The sequence below is a fragment of the Rutidosis leptorrhynchoides genome, chromosome 2 (assembly GCF_046630445.1).
Source record: "Rutidosis leptorrhynchoides isolate AG116_Rl617_1_P2 chromosome 2, CSIRO_AGI_Rlap_v1, whole genome shotgun sequence".
Classification (NCBI taxonomy): domain Eukaryota; kingdom Viridiplantae; phylum Streptophyta; class Magnoliopsida; order Asterales; family Asteraceae; genus Rutidosis; species Rutidosis leptorrhynchoides.
The window spans coordinates 30,787,030-30,812,327 of NC_092334.1; the positions used below are offsets into that span (position 1 = coordinate 30,787,030).

The window sequence follows — 25,298 nt, forward strand, 5'->3', positions numbered from 1 at the left end:
ATTCTTCAGAGGAATTGAGTTAATACTTCATAACTCATTGATACAATATACTCGTTGATGATTCGTAATGATGTCCACGGTGATTCTTGAACTGGCGAAGCTTGTGATGTTATAGGTGCTGCTGATGCTGACGGTACTGTTGATGCTGTTGGTAAAACAAGTCTAGCTTGTAAATCGTGCACCATCCCTTGCCAGGGTTTCTACTCTTCCTGTATCATCTCTATCCATCCACTTATCTTGGTTTACGGTTATGATTAGAATAAATAATCTCTAAAACTTTAGAGATTACATAATCGCCGTAGAATATTTCTCCAATGAAGTTATGAATCAATACTGCATCGGTTATTGTTGTTGGTACTCCTTGGTATCTATGGTGAGTATGACGTTGATGCTCGAGGTACAGATTGTGATGTTGAGGTGTGGGATGCGGATGTTGTTGTTGGTGGTGGTAATGGTACTGTTGGCGTTGATGATGGTGGTACTGTTGATGCCGGAGATGTTGCTGGTACTTGTAACCTTTGCACCATATTCTCCAAAGCTACTACCCGAGCGCGAAGCTCGTTAACTTCTTCTATTACACCGGGGTGATTTTCGGTTCGGACGAGCGGATAAATAAGATCCAAAATTTGAGATATTATATAGTCATGACGAGATACTCTAGAAATGAGAGAGAAAATGGTATTATGAACAGGTTCGCCGGTAAGTGCTTCAGGTTCCTGGCCAAGAGGGGAATGTGGTGGATGGAAGGGATCACCTTCTTCTTGTCTCCAATGATTAAGTAGACTACGAACCCATCCCCAATTCATCCAGAATAGATGATGGTTAATTGATTGATCCATTCCGGTCACACTGCTTTCGGAGCTCGAGTGAAAATCCATATCGGAATAGTTGTCAGAATCAAAGGAATTTGAACTAGATACGTGATCCATCTTGTATAATCAGGGAATTGATTTTTGATATGAAATAGATTATATGACTTAGATTGGTATTATTCAACACATAATTTACATATGTATATATAATACCAAAATTCCATAAATTACGGAGAAATTTTTGGAAGATGTCAGGAAAATCTTACAGTAACAGATACGCTAAGATATGAATTTTGTCTATACACTATTCATGCAATAAATAAAGGCAAACGTGTCTAGACTTAAGAATGATAAGCATGTAATTTCCGACAAGAAATGATAAGCAAAACTCGGTAAAAACAGATACGGTCATAGTCCAGACTCACTAATGCATCCTAATAATTACCAGTTAAACACACTAATGCAAATTCTGGTTCCCTATGACCTCAAGCTCTGATACCAACTGTGATGATCCGTCCAAATTCTTTTGGACGAATACATCATTCATCGATTTCACAGTGAGGTACTGACCTCTACATGATACGTTTTGTAAACATTGCATTCTTTTGAAAAGACACACCATAAATGAATATCAAATTTCAAGGTTTTTAATGTTTGATGATTTCTACATATAGATAATCACCGTAATTAATAGTTTACAATACTACATCCGTTGATAATGCAGTCAAAATAAGATACATGGTGATGATTTTGTGAATGCAACGTTTTCTCGAATAGAGCATTTATGACTCCATGCACATAGCTTGTATCACATATAAGCAAACAGCGGAAGACTTCTAGGAACCTGATAATAAACATGCTTAAAAGTGTCAACACAAAGGTTGGTGAGTTCATAGTTTTATTGTTGCGCATAATCTGTATATAAAGGTGGATCACAAGATTTCAGTTGTTTCATCCAGAAACGTTTATCAAAATATTCTACAAGATTGAGCACCCTGGTAAATAAGCTTTAACGTTATAATAAATACCCATGTTTTAACATACATGCAACCAACATGTACAATACACGCAATCCAACGTGTACTAACCTCAAATAGCATACGTCTATTTTATAGTTCAGGCTAGGGTTTCTATACCTGGAACAGACGGGGATGTCAAACCCTATGGATCCATATACAACTATTCGCGCCCACCAATTCTTATAACCGAAGTTACTAGTTACCAAAGCTAAGGAATTTTTGGTTCAAACTCAGTGTAGAATTTAGTATGTACTTGTATCCATTGCATTTAAAATAAAGTGCATTTATTCTCAGCCCAAAAATATAGATTGCAAAAGCAATTAAAAATGGAGCATCTGAAACTCACCTTAGCAGTACATAAGGTCATTCACCAAAATGTAATCGAAACTCGGAATGCAAAATAACCGTAGATCTCAACCTAGAGAACATATTGTAGTGACCCGAACTTTTCCATGTTTATATATATTAATTGAGATTGATATTTACATGATTAAATGTTTCCAACATGTTAAGCAATCAAACTTGTTAAGACTTTATTAATTGAAATATGTTTCATATAGACAATTGACCACCCAAGTTGACCGGCGATTCACGAACATTAAAACTTGTAAAAACGACATGACGATATATATATGGATATACATATGGTTAACATGAGATTATGATAAGTAAGTATCTCCATAAGTATATTAACAATGAGTTATATACATATAAACAAGACTACTAACTTAAGGATTTCGAAACGAGACATATATGTAACGATTATCGTTGTAACGACATTTAAATGTATATATATATATATATCATATTAAGATATATTAATATATCATAATATCATGATAATATAATAATTTAACATCTCATTAGATATAATAAACAATGGGTTAACAACATTAATTGAGATCGTTAACTTAAAGGTTTCAAAACAACACTTACATGTAACGACTAACGATGACTTAACGACTCAGTTAAAATGTATATACATGTAGTGTATTTAGATGTATTAAAATACTTTTGGAAGACTTCAAGACATATATCAAAACACTCATACTTAACGAAAATGGTTACAGTTACTTTTCCATTCTTTTCTTTCATCAAGAATTCTAGTCGTATTCTTACCCGTATTATACACAGCTTCAAAACGTACTTACTATGAGTATATACCAATAGGAACTAGCATGGGATTCCACTCTTGATTATGTCATGTATGACTAATCAATTTTAACTTCTACCATGAGCTAGTCAACTAACTAGAACTCCTTTTAACCCCACTCACCACTCACCAATTACCACTCATCATTCACTCCATTTCACTTCCAATTCTCTTTCTAATTCTCTCTCAACACACACACACACTATTATGAACGTATTTTTCCAGTAGTTAATCATCATCTTCATCAAAAATCACTTCAAGAATCAAGCTATAATCATCATAGGAAGAACACTTCAAGAACACTTCAAAAATCCCTTCAAGTTTACTAATTTACTTCCAAGCTTTCTAATCCATTCCAAGTAATCTTCTAAGATCAAGAAACCTTTGTTATATACAGTAGGTTATCTTTCTTATTCAAGGTAATATTCATATTCAAACTTTGATTCAATTTCTATAACTATAAACTATCTTAATTCGAGTAAAAATCTTACTTGAACTTGTTTTTGTGTCATGATCCTACTTCAAGAACTTTCAAGCCATCCAAGATCCTTTGAAGCTAGATCATTTCTTGTCACTTCCAGTAGGTTTACCTACTAAACTTGAGGTAGTAATTATGTTCATAACATCATTCGATTCATATATATAAAACTATCTTATTCGAAGGTTTAAACTCGTAATCACTAGAACATAGTTTAGTTAATTCTAAACTTGTTCGCAAACAAAAGTTAATCCTTCTAACTTGACTTTTAAAATTAACTACACACATGTTCTATATCTATATGATATGCTAACTTAATGATTTAAAACCTGGAAACACGAAAAACACCGTAAAACCGAATTTACGCCGTCGTAGTAACACCGCGGGCTGTTTTGGGTTAGTTAATTAAAAACTATGATAAACTTTGATTTAAAAGTTGTTATTCTGAGAAAATGATTTTTATTATGAACATGAAACTATATCCAAAAATTATGGTTAAACTCAAAGTGGAAGTATGTTTTCTAAAATGGTCATCTAGACGTCGTTCTTTCGACTGAAATGACTACCTTTACAAAAACGACTTGTAACTTATTTTTCTGACTATAAAATTATACTTTTCTGTTTAGATTCATAAAATAGAGTTCAATATGAAACCATAGTAATTTGATTCACTCAAAACGGATTTAAAATGAAGAAGTTATGGGTAAAACAAGATTGGATAATTTTTCTCATTTTAGCTACGTGAAAATTGGTAACAAATCTATTCCAACCATAACTTAATCAACTTGTATTGTATATTATGTAATCTTGAGATACCATAGACACGTATACAATGTTTCGACCTATCATGTCAACACATCTATATATATTTCGGAACAACCATAGACACTCTATATGTGAATGTTGGAGTTAGCTATACAGGGTTGAGGTTGATTCCAAAATATATATAGTTTGAGTTGTGATCAATACTAAGATACGTATACACTGAGTCGTGGATTGATTCAAGATAATATTTATCGATTTATTTCTGTACATCTAACTGTGGACAACTAGTTGTAGGTTACTAATGAGGACAGCTGACTTAATAAACTTAAAACATCAAAATATATTAAAAGTGTTGTAAATATATTTTAAACATACTTTGATATATATATGTATATATTGTTATAGGTTCGTGAATCAACCAGTGGCCAAGTCTTACTTCCCGACGAAGTAAAAATCTGTGAAAGTGAGTTATAGTCCCACTTTTAAAATCTAATATTTTTGGGATGAGAATACATGCAGGTTTTATAAATGATTTACAAAATAGACACAAGTACGTGAAACTACATTCTATGGTTGAATTATCGAAATCGAATATGCCCCTTTTTATTAAGTCTGGTAATCTAAGAATTAGGGAACAGACACCCTAATTGACGCGAATCCTAAAGATAGATCTATTGGGCCTAACAAACCCCATCCAAAGTACCGGATGCTTTAGTACTTCGAAATTTATATCATATCCGAAGGGTGTCCCGGAATGATGGGGATATTCTTATATATATGCATCTTGTTAATGTCGGTTACCAGGTGTTCACCATATGAATGATTTTTATCTCTATGTATGGGATGTGTATTGAAATATGAAATCTTGTGGTCTATTGTTACGATTTGATATATATAGGTTAAACCTATAACTCACCAACATTTTTGTTGACGTTTAAAGCATGTTTATTCTCAGGTGAATACTAAGAGCTTCCGCTGTTGCATACTAAAATAAGGACAAGATTTGGAGTCCATGTTTGTATGATATTGTGTAAAAACTGCATTCAAGAAACTGATTTCGATGTAACATATTTGTATTGTAAACCATTATGTAATGGTGATGTGTAAACAGGATATTTTAGATTATCATTATTTGATAATCTACGTAAAGCTTTTTAAACCTTTATTTATGAAATAAAGGTTATGGTTTGTTTTAAAAATGAATGCAGTCTTTGAAAAACGTCTCATATAGAGGTCAAAACCTCGCAACGAAATCAATTAATATGGAACGTTTTTAATCAATAAGAACGGGACATTTCAGTTGGTATCCGAGCGTTGGTCTTAGAGAACCAGAAAATTTGCATTAGTGTGTCTTATCGAGTTTGTTAGGATGCATTAGTGAGTCTGGACTTCGACCGTGTTTTCTTTAAAAAATGATTGTTTAACATTTTTGTTGGAAACTATATATTTTTAACATATGAATATTATGTGATATATTAATCTCTTAACGTGTTTGATATTATGTGATAGATGTCTACCTCTAGAACAAGTCCCATTAACTCACCTAATAATAATGAAGAGTCAAATGTGAATTGGAATGATTCGTGGACTGATTCACAAGTTCCCGAAGAGGAACCGGAAGAAGAGTCGGAACCAGAAGAAGAATCGGAACCGGAAGAAGAATCAAAACCGGAAGAAGAAATAGAACCGGTGGGGGAAATAATAAAACGGTTAAGTAAAAGAGAATCCTCAACCAACCGACCAAGGTTAATTATGGTCAATGGTGTTTCCGCCAAGGAAGCAAAATATTGGAAGGATTACCAATTCTCCGATGAATCGGATTCGGACGAGAATTCCGATGATGTTATAGAAATTACCCCAACTGAATTTAAAAAGGCAAAAGAAAATAATAAGGGAAAGGGCATAAAAATAGAGAAATCTAATTCCAACCTCGATGAACTTTATATGTATCGTTAACCCCCGAAGTCCTTAAGTTGTAACAATGACCCGGGAACCTCTAAACCACCAGGTTTTTCTAAACCAATGTGGACAACGACGGCTCGTATTAGGGGAACATCATATATCCCTAGAAACTTGGCAAAACAAACCAAAACCGAATAAGAAGAAATGAGCGAGTCGGAATAAGATAGTTGTATTCGTGTGGTGTAATATATGTAATATAGTGTGCTTATGCTTTATGATATATGTAAAAATTGCTTGTATTAATAAGAATTTTTTTTATGAATCTAACTCTTGTTTATTTTACAGTATAAAAACACAAAATGGATAGACAACCCAATATTTTAAGAGACCTACCCGGAGACATGATTGATGAAATCTTGTCTAGAGTCGGTCAGAATTCCTCGGCACAACTATTTAAGGCGAGATCAGTTTGTAAGACATTCGAAGAACGTTCCAAGAATGCCTTGGTTTATAAAAGGCTTTCGTTCGAAAGATGGGGGATATCACATTGGGAAATCCATAAGTTACGGTGTTTTTACTTTGACGCATATATTGCGGGGAACCCAAATGCTATTTTACGCAACGGGTTAAGAAATTATTTTGACTCAGCATATCCGAATATAGGACTTCGTGATTTAGAAAAAGCGGCTAACATGCAACATAAAGAAGCATGTTATGCTTACGGGTTAGTAATGTTCGCTTCTCACCAAAGTGAGAACAAGAACATCGGGCTACAACTATTAAACAAAACGTTCCCACAAGTGACGGAGTCGGTAATTGGGGTAAGAAATGAGGTTTTTAGGTTATTACGAGACTGTTGGTCATTACGTAACTCTCGTCCCTTTGACGATGTTACAACACGCTGTCTTATCAACGGCCATAACGGTTATGTTCCACAAGACCAAGGATGGGAAGTAGTCCTAGTAAAACCAGAATGCATGACTTGTTTCTGGACGTATGAATTACGTGTCTTTATTGCCTTTGCTGAACGACTTATGTACTAGCTAGAATTATCTTCACAACTATCTTGTATCAAAGTTATTGTGTGCTATATTTCATGCTTTATGTAAAATAAGCGGTATTGTAAGTTTGTAAAATATTGTATAAAAGTTTGAACGCGAAATATTATTACAATCAGTTTTTCATATAGAATTGTAGTAGTTGAATTGTATATTAGCTACTAAGTATGAACTTAACGGGTAGGTACTACCCGAATTTAAACTTATAAAACGCTAATATGAAGAAAAAGCTTTTATAAATGAGTTCATATTATGCTACGAAATACTATTAACTACTCTTAATATTCTGTATGATTAACTTGTTCCATTTGACTATTTTGAAGGAAATGGCACCGACTACTCGACACACCGTGAATATGAATGAAGAGGAATTCCGTACTTTTCTAGCTTCAAACATAGCCGCAGTACAGGCTGTGCTACATACCAACAATAACCTTGGATCTGGCAGTACAGGAAATCGTGTAGGATGCACCTACAAAGAATTCACTGCCTGCAAACCTTTGGAATTTGATGGAACCGAAGGACCGATCGGATTGAAACGGTGGACCGAGATGGTCGAATCGGTGTTTGCCATAAGTAAGTGTACTGAAGAGGACAAAGTGAAGTACGCTACGCATACCTTCACAGGTTCTGCGTTAACATGGTGGAATACCTATCTAGAGCAAGTGGGACAAGATGATGCGTACGCACTACCGTGGTCAGCATTCAAGCACTTGATGAACGAGAAGTACCGTCCCAGAACCGAGGTCAATAAGCTCAAGACAGAACTTAGAGGGTTACGAACCCAAGGATTTGATATTATCACGTACGAAAGACGATTCACAGAATTGTACCTATTGTGTCCGGGAGCATTCGAAGATGAGGAAGAGAAGATCGACGCATTTGTGAAAGGATTACCGGAAAGAATCCAAGAAGATATAAGTTCACACGAGCCCGCCTCCATACAACAGGCATGCAGAATGGCTCACAAACTAGTGAACCAGATTGAAGAAAGAATTAAAGAACAGACTGCTGAAGAGGCCAATGTGAAGCAAGTCAAAAGAAAGTGGGAGGAAAACGGTGATAAGAATCACCAATACAACAACAACAGCAATTACAACAATAATCGCAACAATTATCCCAACAATCGCAACATCAATCGCAACTACAACAAACGGCCCAACAACAACAACAACAACAACAGCAACTACAACAATCATCCCAACAACAATAATAACCGCAACAACAACAACAATCAGAAGCAGCTATGCCAAAGGTGTGAAAAGTATCACTCGGGGTTCTGCACCAAATTTTGCAACAAGTGTAAAAGAAATGGTCATAGCGCGGCGAAGTGTGAGGTCTACGGACCAGGGATTAATAGAACGAAAGGAACAAATGGTGTCGGAACGAGTAATGGCGGAGCAAGTAGTGTCGGAGCAAGTTATGCCAATGTAGTTTGTTATAAATGTGGAAAACTGGGCCACATTATTAGAAATTGCCCGAACCAGGAGAACACGAATGGACAAGGCCGCGGAAGAGTTTTCAATATTAATGCGGCAGAGGCACAGGAAGACCCGGAGCTTGTTACGGGTACGTTTCTTATTGACAATAAATATGCTTACGTTTTATTTGATTCGGGTGCGGATAGAAGCTATATGAGTAGAGATTTTTGTGCTAAATTATGTTGTCCATTGACGCCTTTGGATAGTAAATTTTTACTCGAATTAGTAAATGGTAAATTAATTTCAGCAGATAATATATGTCGGAATCGAGAAATTAAACTGGTTAGCGAAACATTTAAGATTGATTTGATACCAGTAGAGTTAGGGAGTTTTGATGTGATAATCGGTATGGACTGGTTGAAAGAAGTGAAAGCAGAGATCGTTTGTTATAAAAATGCAATTCGCATTATACGAGAAAAAGGAAAACCCTTAATGGTGTACGGAGAAAAGGGCAACACGAACTACATATTATTAGTAATTTGAAGGCACAAAAACTAATAAGAAAAGGTTCCTATGCTGTTCTAGCACACGTCGAGAAAGTACAAACTGAAGAAAAGAGCATCAATGATGTTCCCATTGCAAAAGAATTTCCCGATGTATTTCCGAAAGAATTACCGGGATTACCCCCACAGCGATCCGTTGAATTTCAAATAGATCTTGTACCAGGAGCTGCACCAATAGCTCGTGCTCCTTACAGACTCGCACCCAGCGAGATGAAAGAACTGCAAAGCCAATTACAAGAACTTTTAGAGCGTGGTTTCATTCGACCAAGCACATCACCGTGGGGAGCTCCTGTTTTGTTTGTCAAGAAGAAAGATGGTACATTCAGGTTGTGTATCGACTACCGAGAGTTGAACAAACTTACCATCAAGAACCGCTACCCACTACCGAGAATCGACGACTTATTTGATCAACTACAAGGCTCGTCTGTTTATTCAAAGATTGACTTACGTTCCGGGTATCATCAAATGCGGGTGAAAGAAGATGATATTCCAAAGACTGCTTTCAGAACATGTTACGGTCATTACGAGTTTATGGTCATGCCGTTTGGTTTAACTAATGCACCAGCTGTGTTCATGGACCTTATGAACCGAGTGTGTGGACCATACCTTGACAAGTTTGTCATTGTTTTCATTGATGACATACTTATTTACTCAAAGAATGACCAAGAACACGGTGAACATTTGAGAAAGGTGTTAGAAGTATTGAGGAAGGAAGAATTGTACCCTAAGTTTTCAAAGTGTACATTTTGGTTGGAAGAAGTTCAATTCCTCGGTCACATAGTGAACAAAGAAGGTATTAAGGTGGATCCGGCAAAGATAGAAACTGTTGAAAAGTGGGAAACCCCGAAAACTCCGAAACACATATGCCAGTTTTTAGGACTAGCTGGTTACTACAGAAGGTTCATCCAAGACTTTTCCAGAATAGCAAAACCCTTGACTGCATTAACGCATAAAGGGAAGAAATTTGAATGGAATGATGAACAAGAGAAAGCGTTTCAATTATTGAAGAAAAAGCTAACTACAGCACCTATATTGTCATTGCCTGAAGGGAATGATGATTTTGTGATTTATTGTGACGCATCAAAGCAAGGTCTCGGTTGTGTATTAATGCAATGAACGAAGGTCATTGCTTATGCGTCTAGACAATTGAAGATTCACGAACAAAATTATACGACGCATGATTTGGAATTAGGCGCGGTTGTTTTTGCATTAAAGACTTGGAGGCACTACTTATATGGGGTCAAAAGTATTATATATACCGACCACAAAAGTCTTCAACACATATTTAATCAGAAACAACTGAATATGAGGCAGCGTAGGTGGATTGAATTATTGAATGATTACGACTTTGAGATTCGTTACCACCCGGGGAAGGCAAATGTGGTAGCCGATGCCTTGAGCAGGAAGGACAGAGAACCCATTCGAGTAAAATCTATGAATATAATGATTCATAATAACCTTACTACTCAAATAAAAGAGGCGCAACAAGGAGTTTTAAAAGAGGGAAATTTAAAGGATGAAATACCCAAAGGATCGGAGAAACATCTTAATATTCGGGAAGACGGAACCCGGTATAGGGCTGAAAGGATTTGGGTACCAAAATTTGGAGATATGAGAGAAATGGTACTTAGAGAAGCTCATAAAACCAGATACTCAATACATCCTGGAACGGGGAAGATGTACAAGGATCTCAGGAAATATTTTTGGTGGCCGGGTATGAAAGCCGATGTTGCTAAATACGTAGGAGAATGTTTGACGTGTTCTAAGGTCAAAGCTGAGCATCAGAAACCATCAGGTCTACTTCAACAACCCAAAATCCAGGAATGGAAATGGGAAAACATTACCATGGATTTCATCACTAAATTGCCAAGGACTGCAAGTGGTTTTGATACTATTTGGGTAATAGTTGATCGTCTCACCAAATCAGCACATTTCCTGCTAATAAGAGAAGATGACAAGATGGAGAAGTTAGCATGACTGTATTTGAAGGAAGTCGTCTCCAGACATGGAATACCAATCTCTATTATCTCTGATAGGGATGACAGATTTATTTCATGATTCTGGCAGACATTACAGCAAGCATTAGGAACTCGTCTAGACATGAGTACTGCCTATCATCCACAAACTGATGGGCAGAGCGAAAGGACGATACAAACGCTTGAAGACATGCTACGAGCATGTGTTATTGATTTCGGAAACAGTTGGGATCGACATCTACCATTAGCAGAATTTTCCTACAACAACAGCTACCATTCAAGCATTGAGATGGCGCCGTTTAAAGCACTTTATGGTAGAAAGTGCAGGTCTCTGATTTATTGGAGTGAAGTGGGGGATAGACAGATTACGGGTCCGGAGATTATACAAGAAACTACCGAGAAGATCATCCAAATTCAACAACGGTTGAAAACCGCCCAAAGTCGACAAAAGAGCTACGCTGACATTAAAAGAAAAGATATAGAATTTGAAATTGGAGAGATGGTCATGCTTAAAGTTGCACCTTGGAAAGGCGTTGTTCGATTTGGTAAACGAGGGAAATTAAATCCAAGGTATATTGGACCATTCAAGATTATTGATCGTGTCGGACCAGTAGCTTACCGACTTGAGTTACCTCAACAACTCGCGGCTGTACATAACACTTTCCACGTCTCAAATTTGAAGAAATGTTTTGCTAAAGAAGATCTCACTATTCCGTTAGATGAAATCCAAATCAACGAAAAACTCCAATTCATCGAAGAACCCGTCGAAATAATGGATCGTGAGGTTAAAAGACTTAAGCAAAACAAGATACCAATTGTTAAGGTTCGATGGAATGCTCGTAGAGGACCCGAGTTCACCTGGGAGCGTTAAGATCAGATGAAGAAGAAATACCCGCATATATTTCCAGAAGATTCGTCAACACCTTCAACAGCTTAAAATTTCGGGATGAAATTTATTTAACGGGTAGGTACTGTAGTGACCCGAACTTTTCCATGTTTATATATATTAATTGAGATTGATATTTACATGATTAAATGTTTCTAACATGTTAAGCAATCAAACTTGTTAAGACTTGATTAATTGAAATATGTTTCATATAGACAATTGACCACCCAAGTTGACCGACGATTCACGAACGTTAAAACTTGTAAAAACGACATGACGATATATATATGGATATACATATGGTTAACATGATATTATGATAAGTAAGTATCTCCATAAGTATATTAACAATGAGTTATATACATATAAACAAGACTACTAACTTGAGGATTTCGAAACGAGACATATATGTAACGATTATCGTTGTAACGACATTTAAATGTATATATATCATATTAAGATATATTAATATATCATAATATCATGATAATATAATAATTTAACATCTCATTAGATATAATAAACAATGGGTTAACAACATTAATTGAGATCGTTAACTTAAAGGTTTCAAAACAACACTTACATGTAACGACTAACGATGACTTAACGACTTAGTTAAAATGTATATACATGTAGTGTATTTAGATGTATTAAAATACTTTTGGAAGACTTCAAGACATATATCAAAATACTCATACTTAACGAAAATGGTTACAGTTACTTTTCCATTCTTTTCTTTCATCAAGAATTCTAGTCGTATTCTTACCCGTATTATACACAGCTTCAAAACGTACTTACTATGAGTATATACCAATAGGAACTAGCATGGGATTCCACTCTTGATTATGTCATGTATGACTAATCAATTTTAACTTCTACCATGAGCTAGTCAACTAACTAGAACTCCTTTTAACCCCACTCACCACTCACCAATTACTACTCATCATTCACTCCATTTCACTTCCAATTCTCTTTCTAATTCTCTCTCAACACACACACACACACTATTATGAACGTATTTTTCTAGTAGTTAATCATCATCTTCATCAAAAATCACTTCAAGAATCAAGCTATAATCATCATAGGAAGAACACTTCAAGAACACTTCAAAAATCCCTTCAAGTTTACTAATTTACTTCCAAGCTTTCTAATCCATTCCAAGTAATCATCTAAGATCAAGAAACCTTTGTTATATACAGTAGGTTATCTTTCTTATTCAAGGTAATATTCATATTCAAACTTTGATTCAATTTCTATAACTATAAACTATCTTAATTCGAGTAAAAATCTTACTTGAACTTGTTTTTGTGTCATGATCCTACTTCAAGAACTTTCAAGCCATCCAAGATCCTTTGAAGCTAGATCATTTCTTGTCACTTCCAGTAGGTTTACCTACTAAACTTGAGGTAGTAATGATGTTCATAACATCATTCGATTCATATATATAAAACTATCTTATTCGAAGGTTTAAACTCGTAATCACTAGAACATAGTTTAGTTAATTCTAAACTTGTTCGCAAACAAAAGTTAATCCTTCTAACTTGACTTTTAAAATTAACTACACATATGTTCTATATCTATATGATATGCTAACTTAATGATTTAAAACCTGAAAACACGAAAAACACCGTAAAACCGAATTTACGCCGTCGTAGTAACACCGCGGGCTGTTTTGGGTTAGTTAATTAAAAACTATGATAAACTTTGATTTAAAAGTTGTTATTCTGAGAAAATAATTTTTATTATGAACATGAAACTATATCCAAAAATTATGGTTAAACTCAAAGTGGAAGTATGTTTTCTAAAATGGTCATCTAGACGTCGTTCTTTTGACTGAAATGACTACCTTTACAAAAACGACTTGTAACTTATTTTTCTGACTATAAACCTATACTTTTCTATTTAGATTCATATAATAGAGTTCAATATGAAACCATAGCAATTTGATTCACTCAAAACGGATTTAAAATGAAGAAGTTATGGGTAAAACAAGATTGGATAATTTTTCTCATTTTAGCTACGTGAAAATTGGTAACAAATCTATTCCAACCATAACTTAATCAACTTGTATTGTATATTATGTAATCTTGAGATACCATAGACACGTATACAATGTTTTGACCTATCATGTCGACACATCTATATATATTTCGGAACAACCATAGACACTCTATATGTGAATGTTGGAGTTAGCTATACAGGGTTGAGGTTGATTCCAAAATATATATAGTTTGAGTTGTGATCAATACTGAGATACGTATACACTGGGTCGTGGATTGATTCAAGATAATATTTATCGATTTATTTCTGTACATCTAACTGTGGACAACTAGTTGTAGGTTACTAACGAGGACAGCTGACTTAATAAACTTAAAACATCAAAATATATTAAAAGTGTTGTAAATATATTTTAAACATACTTTGATATATATGTATATATTGTTATAGGTTCGTGAATCAACCAGTGGCCAAGTCTTACTTCCCGACGAAGTAAAAATCTGTGAAAGTGAGTTATAGTCCCACTTTTAAAATCTAATATTTTTGGGATGAGAATACATGCAGGTTTTATAAATGATTTACAAAATAGACACAAGTACGTGAAACTACATTCTATGGTTGAATTATCGAAATCGAATATGCCCCTTTTTATTAAGTCTGGTAATCTAAGAATTAGGGAACAGACACCCTAATTGACGCGAATCCTAAAGATAGATCTATTGGGCATAACAAACCCCATTCAAAGTACCGGATGCTTTAGTACTTCGAAATTTATATCATATCCGAAGGGTGTCCCGGAATGATGGGGATATTCTTATATATATGCATCTTGTTAATGTCGGTTACCAGGTGTTCACCATATGAATGATTTTTATCTCTATGTATGGGATGTGTATTGAAATATGAAATCTTGTGGTCTATTGTTACGATTTGATATATATAGGTTAAACCTATAACTCACCAACATTTTTGTTGACGTTTAAAGCATGTTTATTCTCAGGTGAATACTAAGAGCTTCCGCTGTTGCATACTAAAATAAGGACAAGATTTGGAGTCCATGTTTGTATGATATTGTGTAAAAACTGCATTCAAGAAACTGATTTCGATGTAACATATTTGTATTGTAAACCATTATGTAATGGTCGTGTGTAAACAGGATATTTTAGATTATCATTATTTGATAATCTACGTAAAGCTTTTTAAACCTTTATTTATGAAATAAAGGTTATGGTTTGTTTTAAAAATGAATGCAGTCTTTGAAAAACGTCTCATATAGAGGTCAAAACCTCGCAACGAAATCAATTAATATGGAACGTTTTTAATCAATAACAACGGGACATTTCACATATGTTGGTCAATACATATCTAACAATCTAGGTCGGGTCATAGTGTATCACAATCCTAATGCTCGAGACCGACATGCAAAAGTTAACAAAAGTCATCTCAAAAGTCAATCTGACCCAATATGATCTTTAAATCTATACATGTTTATTGTGTTAACATAGTATAAGTTTTGATAATTGAACGAATTTATAGTTTATCAAACTCAAAATATTATTTATTTCAGGAGCTATATTTGAATTATCATGGCAATCGAAAATATTTTATTATTTCACATAGTTTTCCAATACTTGTAAAATCAGACTATGGTGTTTATAAAGCTTTAAAACCTGATAAGACAGTCAACTTTGACAATTGTTCAACAAAATGAGACTTGCCTTATATAGAAATTCATTTACTCGATTAGTAATATCTAAAAATCCAATTTATCAGTCTAATAGACAAGTTGTTTAAATATTAATTTACAGTTTCAAACACAATTTCAATTAACGTCAAACAAAATTCAGTTGACCATATCTTTTAATCCGTTCATCGAAATCACACGATTTCTAAATGAAAAGTTATTAAATTTTCGATAGCTTTCCAACGACATGCATATCATATACTTTATATCAGTAGCATATGTATCAAATTCGTGATTCATCATAAACTATCTAACGACAAAATTAAAGCATACAAGCATACATAAACATATATACTCGAGCACTAGACCTGGATATACTATTAATATATAAAAGATAAGATATGAATGCTCACGTATCAATATTGTGATTCAATATTGCAGGAAAGTACGTAGAAGCAACGGAGATGATAAACGCTAGGTTGACCTTTGACTCATGATCATAACCCCCAAGCAATACTCATACTCTCATTGGTTATAACCCATACTTTTCCTTAGCTCTATCCCGAACTCGAAAAGCTTGTTTTGAAATCGTTTGAGCATAACCTCGTCGTAATATTTTATGTATAATAATATTAATAATAATACTCCTAACTATAAGATTAATAATAATATTAATCTTAATTATATAATAATAATAATAATAATAATAATAATAATAATAATAATAATAATAATAATAATATAAATATATATTGAGAGCATAGAGAGATGAGAGGATAGAATGTGAAAGAATTCGACCAAAATGATCGAGCTTTATACAACTCCCCTGACTTCAGACCCCATGCGATTGCATGTGACTGAAGGCTAAATGCCATGCGATCGCATGACTCACCTATCCAGCTCATTTTCGTTTTGTTTGCTAGTTCGTCGACATATTATTTAATTATATATATAATATATATATAATATATATTAATTATATATATATATATATTATATTATATTCTCGTGTATAGGTGTCTTGTAATTTTAGTTCCGATTACTTGTACGTTGTCACATGACTTATGTCCCGGTTCTGGATTTTCGAATGTTACTTCGTATGCTTTAATAACTTGTACTTTACGTTTCACGACATGTATCTTTGTCAAAATATAGACTTACATTACCAATAACTATATTACCCGAAGTGTATCTTGTACGTTCGAGTGTTTTGGTCATTTGCGTCTATAAATCAACTTCTCGTTATTTATTAAAAATATATTTAATAATATCGATACGTTTTATATCTAATTTAATTCTATACATTATCACATTGTAAAATATATATTTTCGTTTAGAAAAATATAAATTTGTATATAATATTTATTTATCAAACGGAACAATAAACGGGTGTTACTATCGTTTACAAAAATAATTTCGAACCTTAATATATATATATATATATATATATATATATATATATATATATATATATATATATATATATATATATATATATACACACACACACACACAATATATATAAATACTTTTTATATACACGTTGCAAGTTATTTATATATTTAATTCAAATACAGTCAAAAAGGAAAGATTTCTTAAATCAAGGTGGACCTTTCAACAAAGACTTATCACAATACTTACAGGATTTATAAATGTTGAAATATCTACTAATCCAATCATTGGTATTATCTTCTAATTCCATAAATGAATATATTAAGCATATATTGAGACAAATACGTTTAATGTAAAATATTATACATTTAATAATTTGATAACGTTTTCAAGTTATAATATATATACATATATATATTTATATCCATTTATATATTCGTTCGTGAATCGTCGAAATTTGGTCAAGGTTAAAAGAATACATGAACATAGTTCAAAATTTTTGAGATTCAACTTAACAGACTTTGCTTATCGTGTCGGAATCATATAAGATTAAGTTTAAATTTGGTCGAAAATTTCTGGGTCGTCACATGATTACTGAATTATCAAAATTTAAATATTAATAGTTAGATAAATTTATAATTATAAATTTCAACTATTGATTCGAATTATGATGTTATATTTGTCTTTCTTCAAATCAATAATAAATTTAAAATTCAATTTTTAGAATTGATTTAAATTGTAGTTATTGATTTGGTAATTGTTAATGCAGATAAAATGGATTTATTATCCTTATTATTCATTTTCATTTATTATTGTTATCTTTTGTCAAATATTAATATTAATTATTCATTATAATTATAAAAGGTACATATATAACTGACTTCGGAGTCCCGCCCAATGGTGGCATGCAACCGGAGGGTTTAAATTCTGATCGTTTCTTACTCTTTCCTTCAATCGGAGAACGTTTTCGGTCTTCTTCGCTTCTCCTTCTCCGTTTTCCCTCTTCAATCTACGTTTCTAGCGATCTATTCTCTTAATTTCTTTTGTCTCGCGTAGTAACCCCAACCCTAATTTCATACTCAACATGTCCGATACAATTTTTATTGAAAGATTGTAAAGGATTTCTCACAATTTGCTCAAAGATATCTTCAGTAAGTTTGGACCGATCAAGGAGATCAAATCGTGGTCGTTCAGGAGTTTTGCTTTCATATCTTTGAAGAAATTGACGATGCTACTTCACCAATTGAAGAGATGAACGATTCGAAGATTTTCGGTAAACCGATTTTTGTTGGACGGACATGTAAACAATACAGTGGTCAGTCCGGCCGTGGAGTTAGGTCTGAATCGTTTGTGACGATTGATCCCAATCGTTCTGTTGTCGATAGGATGGATTTGTGTGTTCTAATTGTTGATTCAACTCCTCTGTTGGAGGATAAGGTTTTGAATTTCCTCTTAATTTGTAAGGCTGCTATTTATAATTTCAAGAAGTTATGAGCCTTTGTTGGGGTGATTGAGCGTAAAGATTTAGAATCTTATTCCAACATTCTTACAAAGGGGTCGAGGTCAGGTTTTGACATGGTGATCCTTTTTTCTCCTAAGGCGGGTGAGTTTTTCAGGTTTGTTTGAGTGGAACTGAGGGGTTTTCCAGCCAAATTTGTCTCCGAGGAGAACATTAGGACTATTACGGGTAGGGTGGGCACGGTGGTTAAGGTGACTCAGCCTTCGTCTGGATGTTTAAGCTATGGTTCTGTTTTTGTCTTTGTAGAAACTTCACGTGTTAAGCATATCCATAAACTTATTCCGGTGACGATGATTTCAGATTCTCTTGCTAAAGGGCATATTTGGGTCAACGAGATATCATACGTGTCGGTTGTAGAGAGAATTCAAGCGATGTCTTTTTCACGTAACTTTGTGCAGGTTTCTAACGATGCGGTTTTGAAAGTGGGTCCTTCAGGTGGTGGTCAAATTGAAGCGGTTAATCAGAATGGTCCCTCTGTTTTTGATGGTAGTGTTGGTTTTGGTCAAAATGATGGAGGTATGGGAAATGGAGTGTTTGAGTTTGGTTTTGCGTCTCCGGTGATAGCGGGTCCGAAGACGGGTGGCAACGACAACTCCTCGGTTAAAGTTGGATTGAGTTTTGTTAGGGCACCATCGGTTTCTTTCTCTTTAGATAAGGTACAAACTGCTCTTGATTCTCATGGTTTTCGTAATCGTAAACGGGCAAGGGTTTTAAGTTCAGATGACGGGTCGGAGGGTCTTGAGAAGGGTAAAGGGGTGTGTGGGTCGGATCGAATGGTTGATTTGGGGAGGTCAAGGGTGGTCAAAATGTGGATGATGAGTTGGATGATGATGGTGTCGTTCGGGTCGAGCTAGATTAAAGAATAGATGGGTTGAAGACGGGTCGTGACGCTGTTTTGAGTTGTGACAGGGCTGTTGGGCCTAGGCCTGGGCCTGTGTCGGATGTGGGTTTAGGTGAGGGTAGCTCATTGGGTAAAGCTTATAGTTTTTTTTAGGAGGCGCTTGAGGGTCTTGAAGGTTTGGTTAGGGTGGAGGGCAAATTGATTGGTTCGAAGATGCAAAAAGAGTGTAAGAGGTCTCAGGCAAAGAAAGGTAAAAGGGTGGTGGTTCAAAAGGCTAATGTCGATGGTTCGTGATGTCTTAGTTTCGTTTCTTCGCCTTTTGGTTGGTTAAGTTCGTTATGTTATTTTAGTTTGTGTGATTGTGTTTTGATTGCATTTTGTGTTGGTGTTTGTTTATTTGCTTTTGGGTTTTTAGGCCTCGTTGCCTTTGTTTGTATCCGTGTTTCGAGTCTTCCTTTTTTTTGATGAAGTCCTCGTGTTTTTATATAGTTTCAATTTTTGGCAAAAAAAAAAAAAAAAGTAATCATTAATCATTAATTTTGCAAAATTACAAGTTATAAACTAATTAAATGATGTTTTTAAATAATACTAATTGAATAAAAAGCATAAAGAATAAGGGATGAACTATATAAATGTGAATCACCATGTATGAATGCAAATGACTCCAAGTTGTTTTCTAGATTAAATATTGAGTTACCGGGGTTTAAGAGTATTCCAACCCGACCGTAAAACATGTTAAGATAGAAGTTAAAGATATAAGTTGCTAATTCAAAATCATCAACTCGATCCAACCTAAATTGCCACTTCTACAATTACAATTACACCCGCATCATGTTACTAGAAAACTGTGAATGAGTTTTTTACGAAAATATTTTCTAGGGGTCATAGTTGTCAATGTCGTAAAACTGAAGTCAAAGTAAAGAAAAGTGAGTAAAAATACAGGGATGTTAGGGCAAATACATATAAACATGTAATGTATAGTTGTATACTACTATCCTCACTGGTGCGTAGTTTATTTCCTGTTGCCCTTTCCAAACAAACAAACAAACCCCTCATTTTCTCTCTCTCTCTCATACACTTGCTCTCTCTCATGATCAACCATGTTTACAGTTCGTCACTCCAGGTATGCAAAAGATACTATTTTTCATACCCCCTTTTTGATTTTTATGCTATTTTCATTTGGTTACAAATCTTTAGGGCTTCTAATGTCAGCTCTATTATGATGCTACATTCATCTTTAATTTGGGTAAATCAAGTTTCTATCTTTTTTCATATTTGGATTTGAATGTGGGAAAGAACAATACCCAGTTGCCAAAAGTTTGATTTTGAAACTCAATACAATGTATCTTATTTGAAAAATGGTGTATTTTGCTGTGTATGTGTTTAATTTACCTTTTGATATTCATTCTGGATCTATGAGATGGGACTAATTGCTTTTGAATATATGAATTATATTCTAATCTATTGGTGTATTTTGAATTTGTAGTAGCTTTTGTACTGCTGCAACTTGGATCTGGATTTGAGTTGAGTTCACCTAATTAGGTGAGAATTTGCCTTTTCTGCTAAAAAGGTCAAAAAGGTTCTAAAATTTCTGATATCATATGATTTCTAGTTTTGTTAATAAGTTTTCATTAATAAGACTAATATGTAGTATTTGTTAGGAATCTACTGTACATTTTAAAAAATATTTATTTTAGTAAATTATTTTAGCCCTTCTTCTTGTTTGAATCTGTGAAGTATAATCACTCCAGTGAATGTAATACATTGTAACACTGATTTATGGGTTGTTTAAATGTTCAAGAGCAATGCTTATTATGTAATATTATTGTGTAGGTTTGATCATACATAGAAACTGTAAGCTCCCTAATTCCAATCGTCTTTTGCTACCCAAGATCTTCAACAATGAGTTCTAGATTTCCGTCTCATCAGTTAAGCAGTGGCTTATACGTATCGGGCCGACCCGAACCGCCAAAAGAAAAGGCAACTCCGACATTGTCCTCCACTGCGGTTCCTTACACTGGCGGGGACATAAAAAAATCCGGTGAACTAGGCAAGATGTTCGAAGGGCCAAGAAAATCTGGACAGCTAACAAGTGGGCCCTTAAGATCAGGGCCCATTACCAGTGGTTCCACGGCTCACTCGGGCCAAATATCATCAAATTCCATGAACCGAATGGGTTCTTTATCAGGTGGTGTTCCCGGGTCAAATTCAATGAAAAAGACCAATTCTGGTCCGTTAAATAAACACGGTGAACCGATGAGAAAATTGTCTGGGCCTCAAGGTGGTGGGGTAACTTCTCGACAAAATTCCGGGCCTCTCCCTCCGGTTCTCCCTGCCACGGGCTTAATAACATCCGGGCCAGTTTTGTCTGGCCCACTTAACTCATCAGGTGCACCTCGAAGGTCATCGGGTCCTCTTGACTCATCCGGGTCAATCAAATCACGCAGCACATCGATGGTTAAAAACCCGGCTGTTACTCATTTGAGCCAAGAGTGTTCACATTCGTTCTTCAGGAGTTTTCCAAGGATAGTATTTTGGTCAATGGTTCTGTTGTTTTTGATGGGTTTTATCGCTGCGGTTTTTATACTTGCAGCTGTTGGTAATCCAATTCTTCTTGTTGTTGTCGTCGTTCTTTTTGCTATTGTGAGTCTTGCTTTCTCTTGGAACGTTTATCGAGGTAAAAAAGCTGTCATTAAGTTTATCGCGCAGTATCCCGATGCTGAGCTTCGAACCGCAAAAGATGGCCAGTTCGTCAAAGTTTCCGGGGTAAGTTACATTCACACATATGGTTATGGCAATCAAATATATCATATTCTTATTCATTATCTTCTTATATATAGGCTATGTTTGATTTGAACTTAATGAGCTTAATATAATGGAACTTAATTTGGAGAGTAGTAAAGGGGTCTTTGTTTTTAACTTATTAAATAAGACGTGTCTTAATAATAAAATATTCGAGCTAATTAACTTATTGTTATTATGGTAGTTGTAACCGCTTTTACAACTACCCCACATAGAGGTTAATTTGGTAATTTCAGTTATTCAGACGGTGATTCAACACATAAAACAAAAAATAATTATTTATTTATCACTTATTCGTCACAGACATTTCTATATAAATTCAGACAACATGACCTAATAACTGAAAAAACAAACAAGCGAGCCGATAGTATAACAAAAACAAGCTAATGGATACTAAATGTGTACATGTTAGTAACATTTGTGTAAAGATACTTATGTTTTTTAAGTAAATCTTGGTTTCTTGAAGGTTGTTACTTGTGGAAATGTACCTTTAGAGTCATCATTTCAACGGGTTCCTAGATGTGTATATACATCGACAAGTTTATATGAATATCGAGGATGGGATTCAAAAGCTGCTAACCCGACACATCGCCGTTTCACCTGGGGTGTTCGTTCTATGGAGGTGACTAAAAAGATCATATTTTAACGTTTTTTTAAGTACGAAAGTGACTCATACTTGTTAAATTTTTATCTTTTGAATGACATTTTGTTAATATTTGTAGAGGCATGTTGTGGATTTCTATATATCTGATTTCCAATCTGGGTTGAGGGCATTAGTTAAGACTGGCTATGGTGCGAGGGTAACTCCGTATGTTGAGGAATCTGCTGTTATTGATGTCGATCAGTCCAACAAAGATGTGTCCCCACAATTCGTTAGATGGTTAGCCGAGAGAAACCTCTCGAGTGATGATCGTGTAATGCGACTCAAAGAAGGGTATGTAACTTAACAACCATTCCTTTTTGCAATTATAGATTTGTGTGCTCTTGAGTTGAAAAAATCATCAAGAACGCAAAAAAGCTTGGATTTTTTTGGCGCATTTCAATCTTTCTCGTTATTGTCACTTTTAAATTCTCAGAAAAATATCTGTATTGAAGTGAATTGGACGATAACTTGCAGAATTCTTCAGTTTTTCAATAACTTTCACCTCATTTTGATCCTTTTCCATATAGGTGGCAATTTTGAACCGTTTACTTATAAAAATGGTTGATTCATGTTATGTTCATCTATAATGAGTTAACAGAGTAGAATATAATAGTTTAGAGGGAAACAGGTCAATGGGCTGAAAGTCGCTTTGTACCTTTTTAAAGCATAAATCCTCCAAGTTCATTATAATAGTAAAAAAAAAAAAAAAAAAAAATTCAGGGTACAGGGTATAGTTTTAGTAATCATACTTAAAACACTAATTTTTTCAAAAAGAAATTAAAAACATTTGGACAAAAAATGTTTCTAATCAACCCGACCACACTAGTTTTGGCACTACCAAATAATGCTTGACCCGCCCATTTTGTATTCTATATAATTTTTTTCATTCTCCTGTTTTCTGTTTTGCTTGTAAACTGAAACATAGGTACATTAAAGAGGGTAGCAGCGTGAGCGTGATGGGAGTAGTTCAAAGAAACGATAATGTATTGATGATTGTACCGCCACCAGACCCAGTTCAAACCGGTTGTCAGTGGACTAGCTGTACGCTTCCTGCAAGCCTCGACGGTATCGTATTAAGATGTGAAGACTCGTCAAATAATGACGTTATTCCCGTGTAGCCTTTTGTGTTGCTACTGGTAAAGTAAACTTTATGAGTGAAAAAGATGATTATGATTATTAGGTGTATAGTTTGGTTTTATTACGTTCCCCAGTATCTTGTTTGGGAGTGTTTTCTTAACATGTTGTGTGATTATATGGAGCTTTTGGGGTTATTTTTATACTTTTCTTCTTTTTCGGTTAGTAATGGTTTATGGAATTGACATTTTTGTGGTATTATATGGTTCATCACTTATGGAATTTATGTATTTGTGGGACTGGGCTGAGCTGAAATAGGTCATATGTGTAATAACCTTGTAAGTTTGTTTTGATAGTCTTTGTCTTCGAATCCTATAGGCGTTATTCTTTTTTATGGTTAACTTTTTCTTGTTAATTGTTATATGCCTTATGTTAGTTGTGTATATATATTCAGCCCTTGAGGGTTATCAGCAGCAACTGTTATTTATTTATTTATTTATTTATTTATTTATTTTTTTTATTTTATTTTTTATATGGTTTTTTGCTGTAGGCATTGTGGTTTTGATGTAGAATGGATGGACTGAAATGAGGATAGTTTCAAGTGCTAAAATGTACATGTATTTTGAAATATCATTGTTATTCTTTTACTTTGATGCATAAGTTTGGTAGTTCTCGTAAAACTCTGTACAATTTTTATCTATAAATACCAAAACACTTGAGTCATTTTTCATTCAACAAACAATTTCATTCTCCAATTCCAAGTTTTATTTAAAAGGGAATCGTACGATATCATTTTCCAATCCGACGAAGAAGACAAAGTTATTACAGACTTCATTCAAGAATATATAATAGATGAATCGAGCGTATCCCAAGACCCCGAATCTACATTATTGAGAGGGAGTTTGAGGTTGCTGCCCAATAATTATGGGATAGTTATTTTCCGGAGATGAATATACACATACACAATTTAAAAGACGTTTTCGTATGCGGTCTCGATTGTTACTCCGAATTTTAGAAGGTCTATATTAATACTCTGATGAAAATACTCCTAAACATTTTAAATTTTTTATGGAACGTCGTGATGCAACCAGTAGATAACCTTTTACTACGTTACAAAAGTGTTCCTCTGATATATGCCATTTGGCATATGGAACAGTCGTGGATCTAGTCGAGCACATCTGAAACCTCCACCTTCTTTCTGCACTATGCATTAGTTTTTATCTAATTTCATCGTCACAGTCAGGAAAACCTACCTCCACTTCACAATTACCATTACGAGTGGTCTCATATGTAGTATTTACGGGCGGTCTTA

The 25,298-nt window shown here is 34.4% G+C and overlaps 1 protein-coding gene across 4 annotated transcripts; it reads left to right on the forward strand.

Moving 5' to 3' along the window:
* Nucleotides 1–20,499: 20,499 nt before the first annotated feature.
* LOC139890682 (uncharacterized membrane protein At1g16860-like) lies at nucleotides 20,500–24,374 on the forward strand. 4 transcript variants are annotated; one of them, XM_071873587.1, is made up of 6 exons: nucleotides 20,500–20,590; nucleotides 20,954–21,009; nucleotides 21,301–22,233; nucleotides 22,736–22,891; nucleotides 22,992–23,203; nucleotides 23,838–24,374. In XM_071873587.1, the coding sequence occupies exons 3-6, from the start codon at nucleotides 21,370–21,372 to the stop codon at nucleotides 24,028–24,030; spliced, it is 1,425 nt and encodes a 474-aa protein (XP_071729688.1). In that variant the 5' UTR covers nucleotides 20,500–20,590; nucleotides 20,954–21,009; nucleotides 21,301–21,369; the 3' UTR covers nucleotides 24,031–24,374. The 4 variants fall into 4 exon arrangements, with proteins under 4 accessions (XP_071729688.1, XP_071729689.1, XP_071729690.1 ...); XM_071873588.1 differs by having other exon boundaries at nucleotides 20,957–21,009; XM_071873589.1 differs by lacking the exon at nucleotides 20,954–21,009 and having other exon boundaries at nucleotides 20,530–20,590.
* The last annotated feature ends 924 nt before the right edge of the window (nucleotides 24,375–25,298 follow it).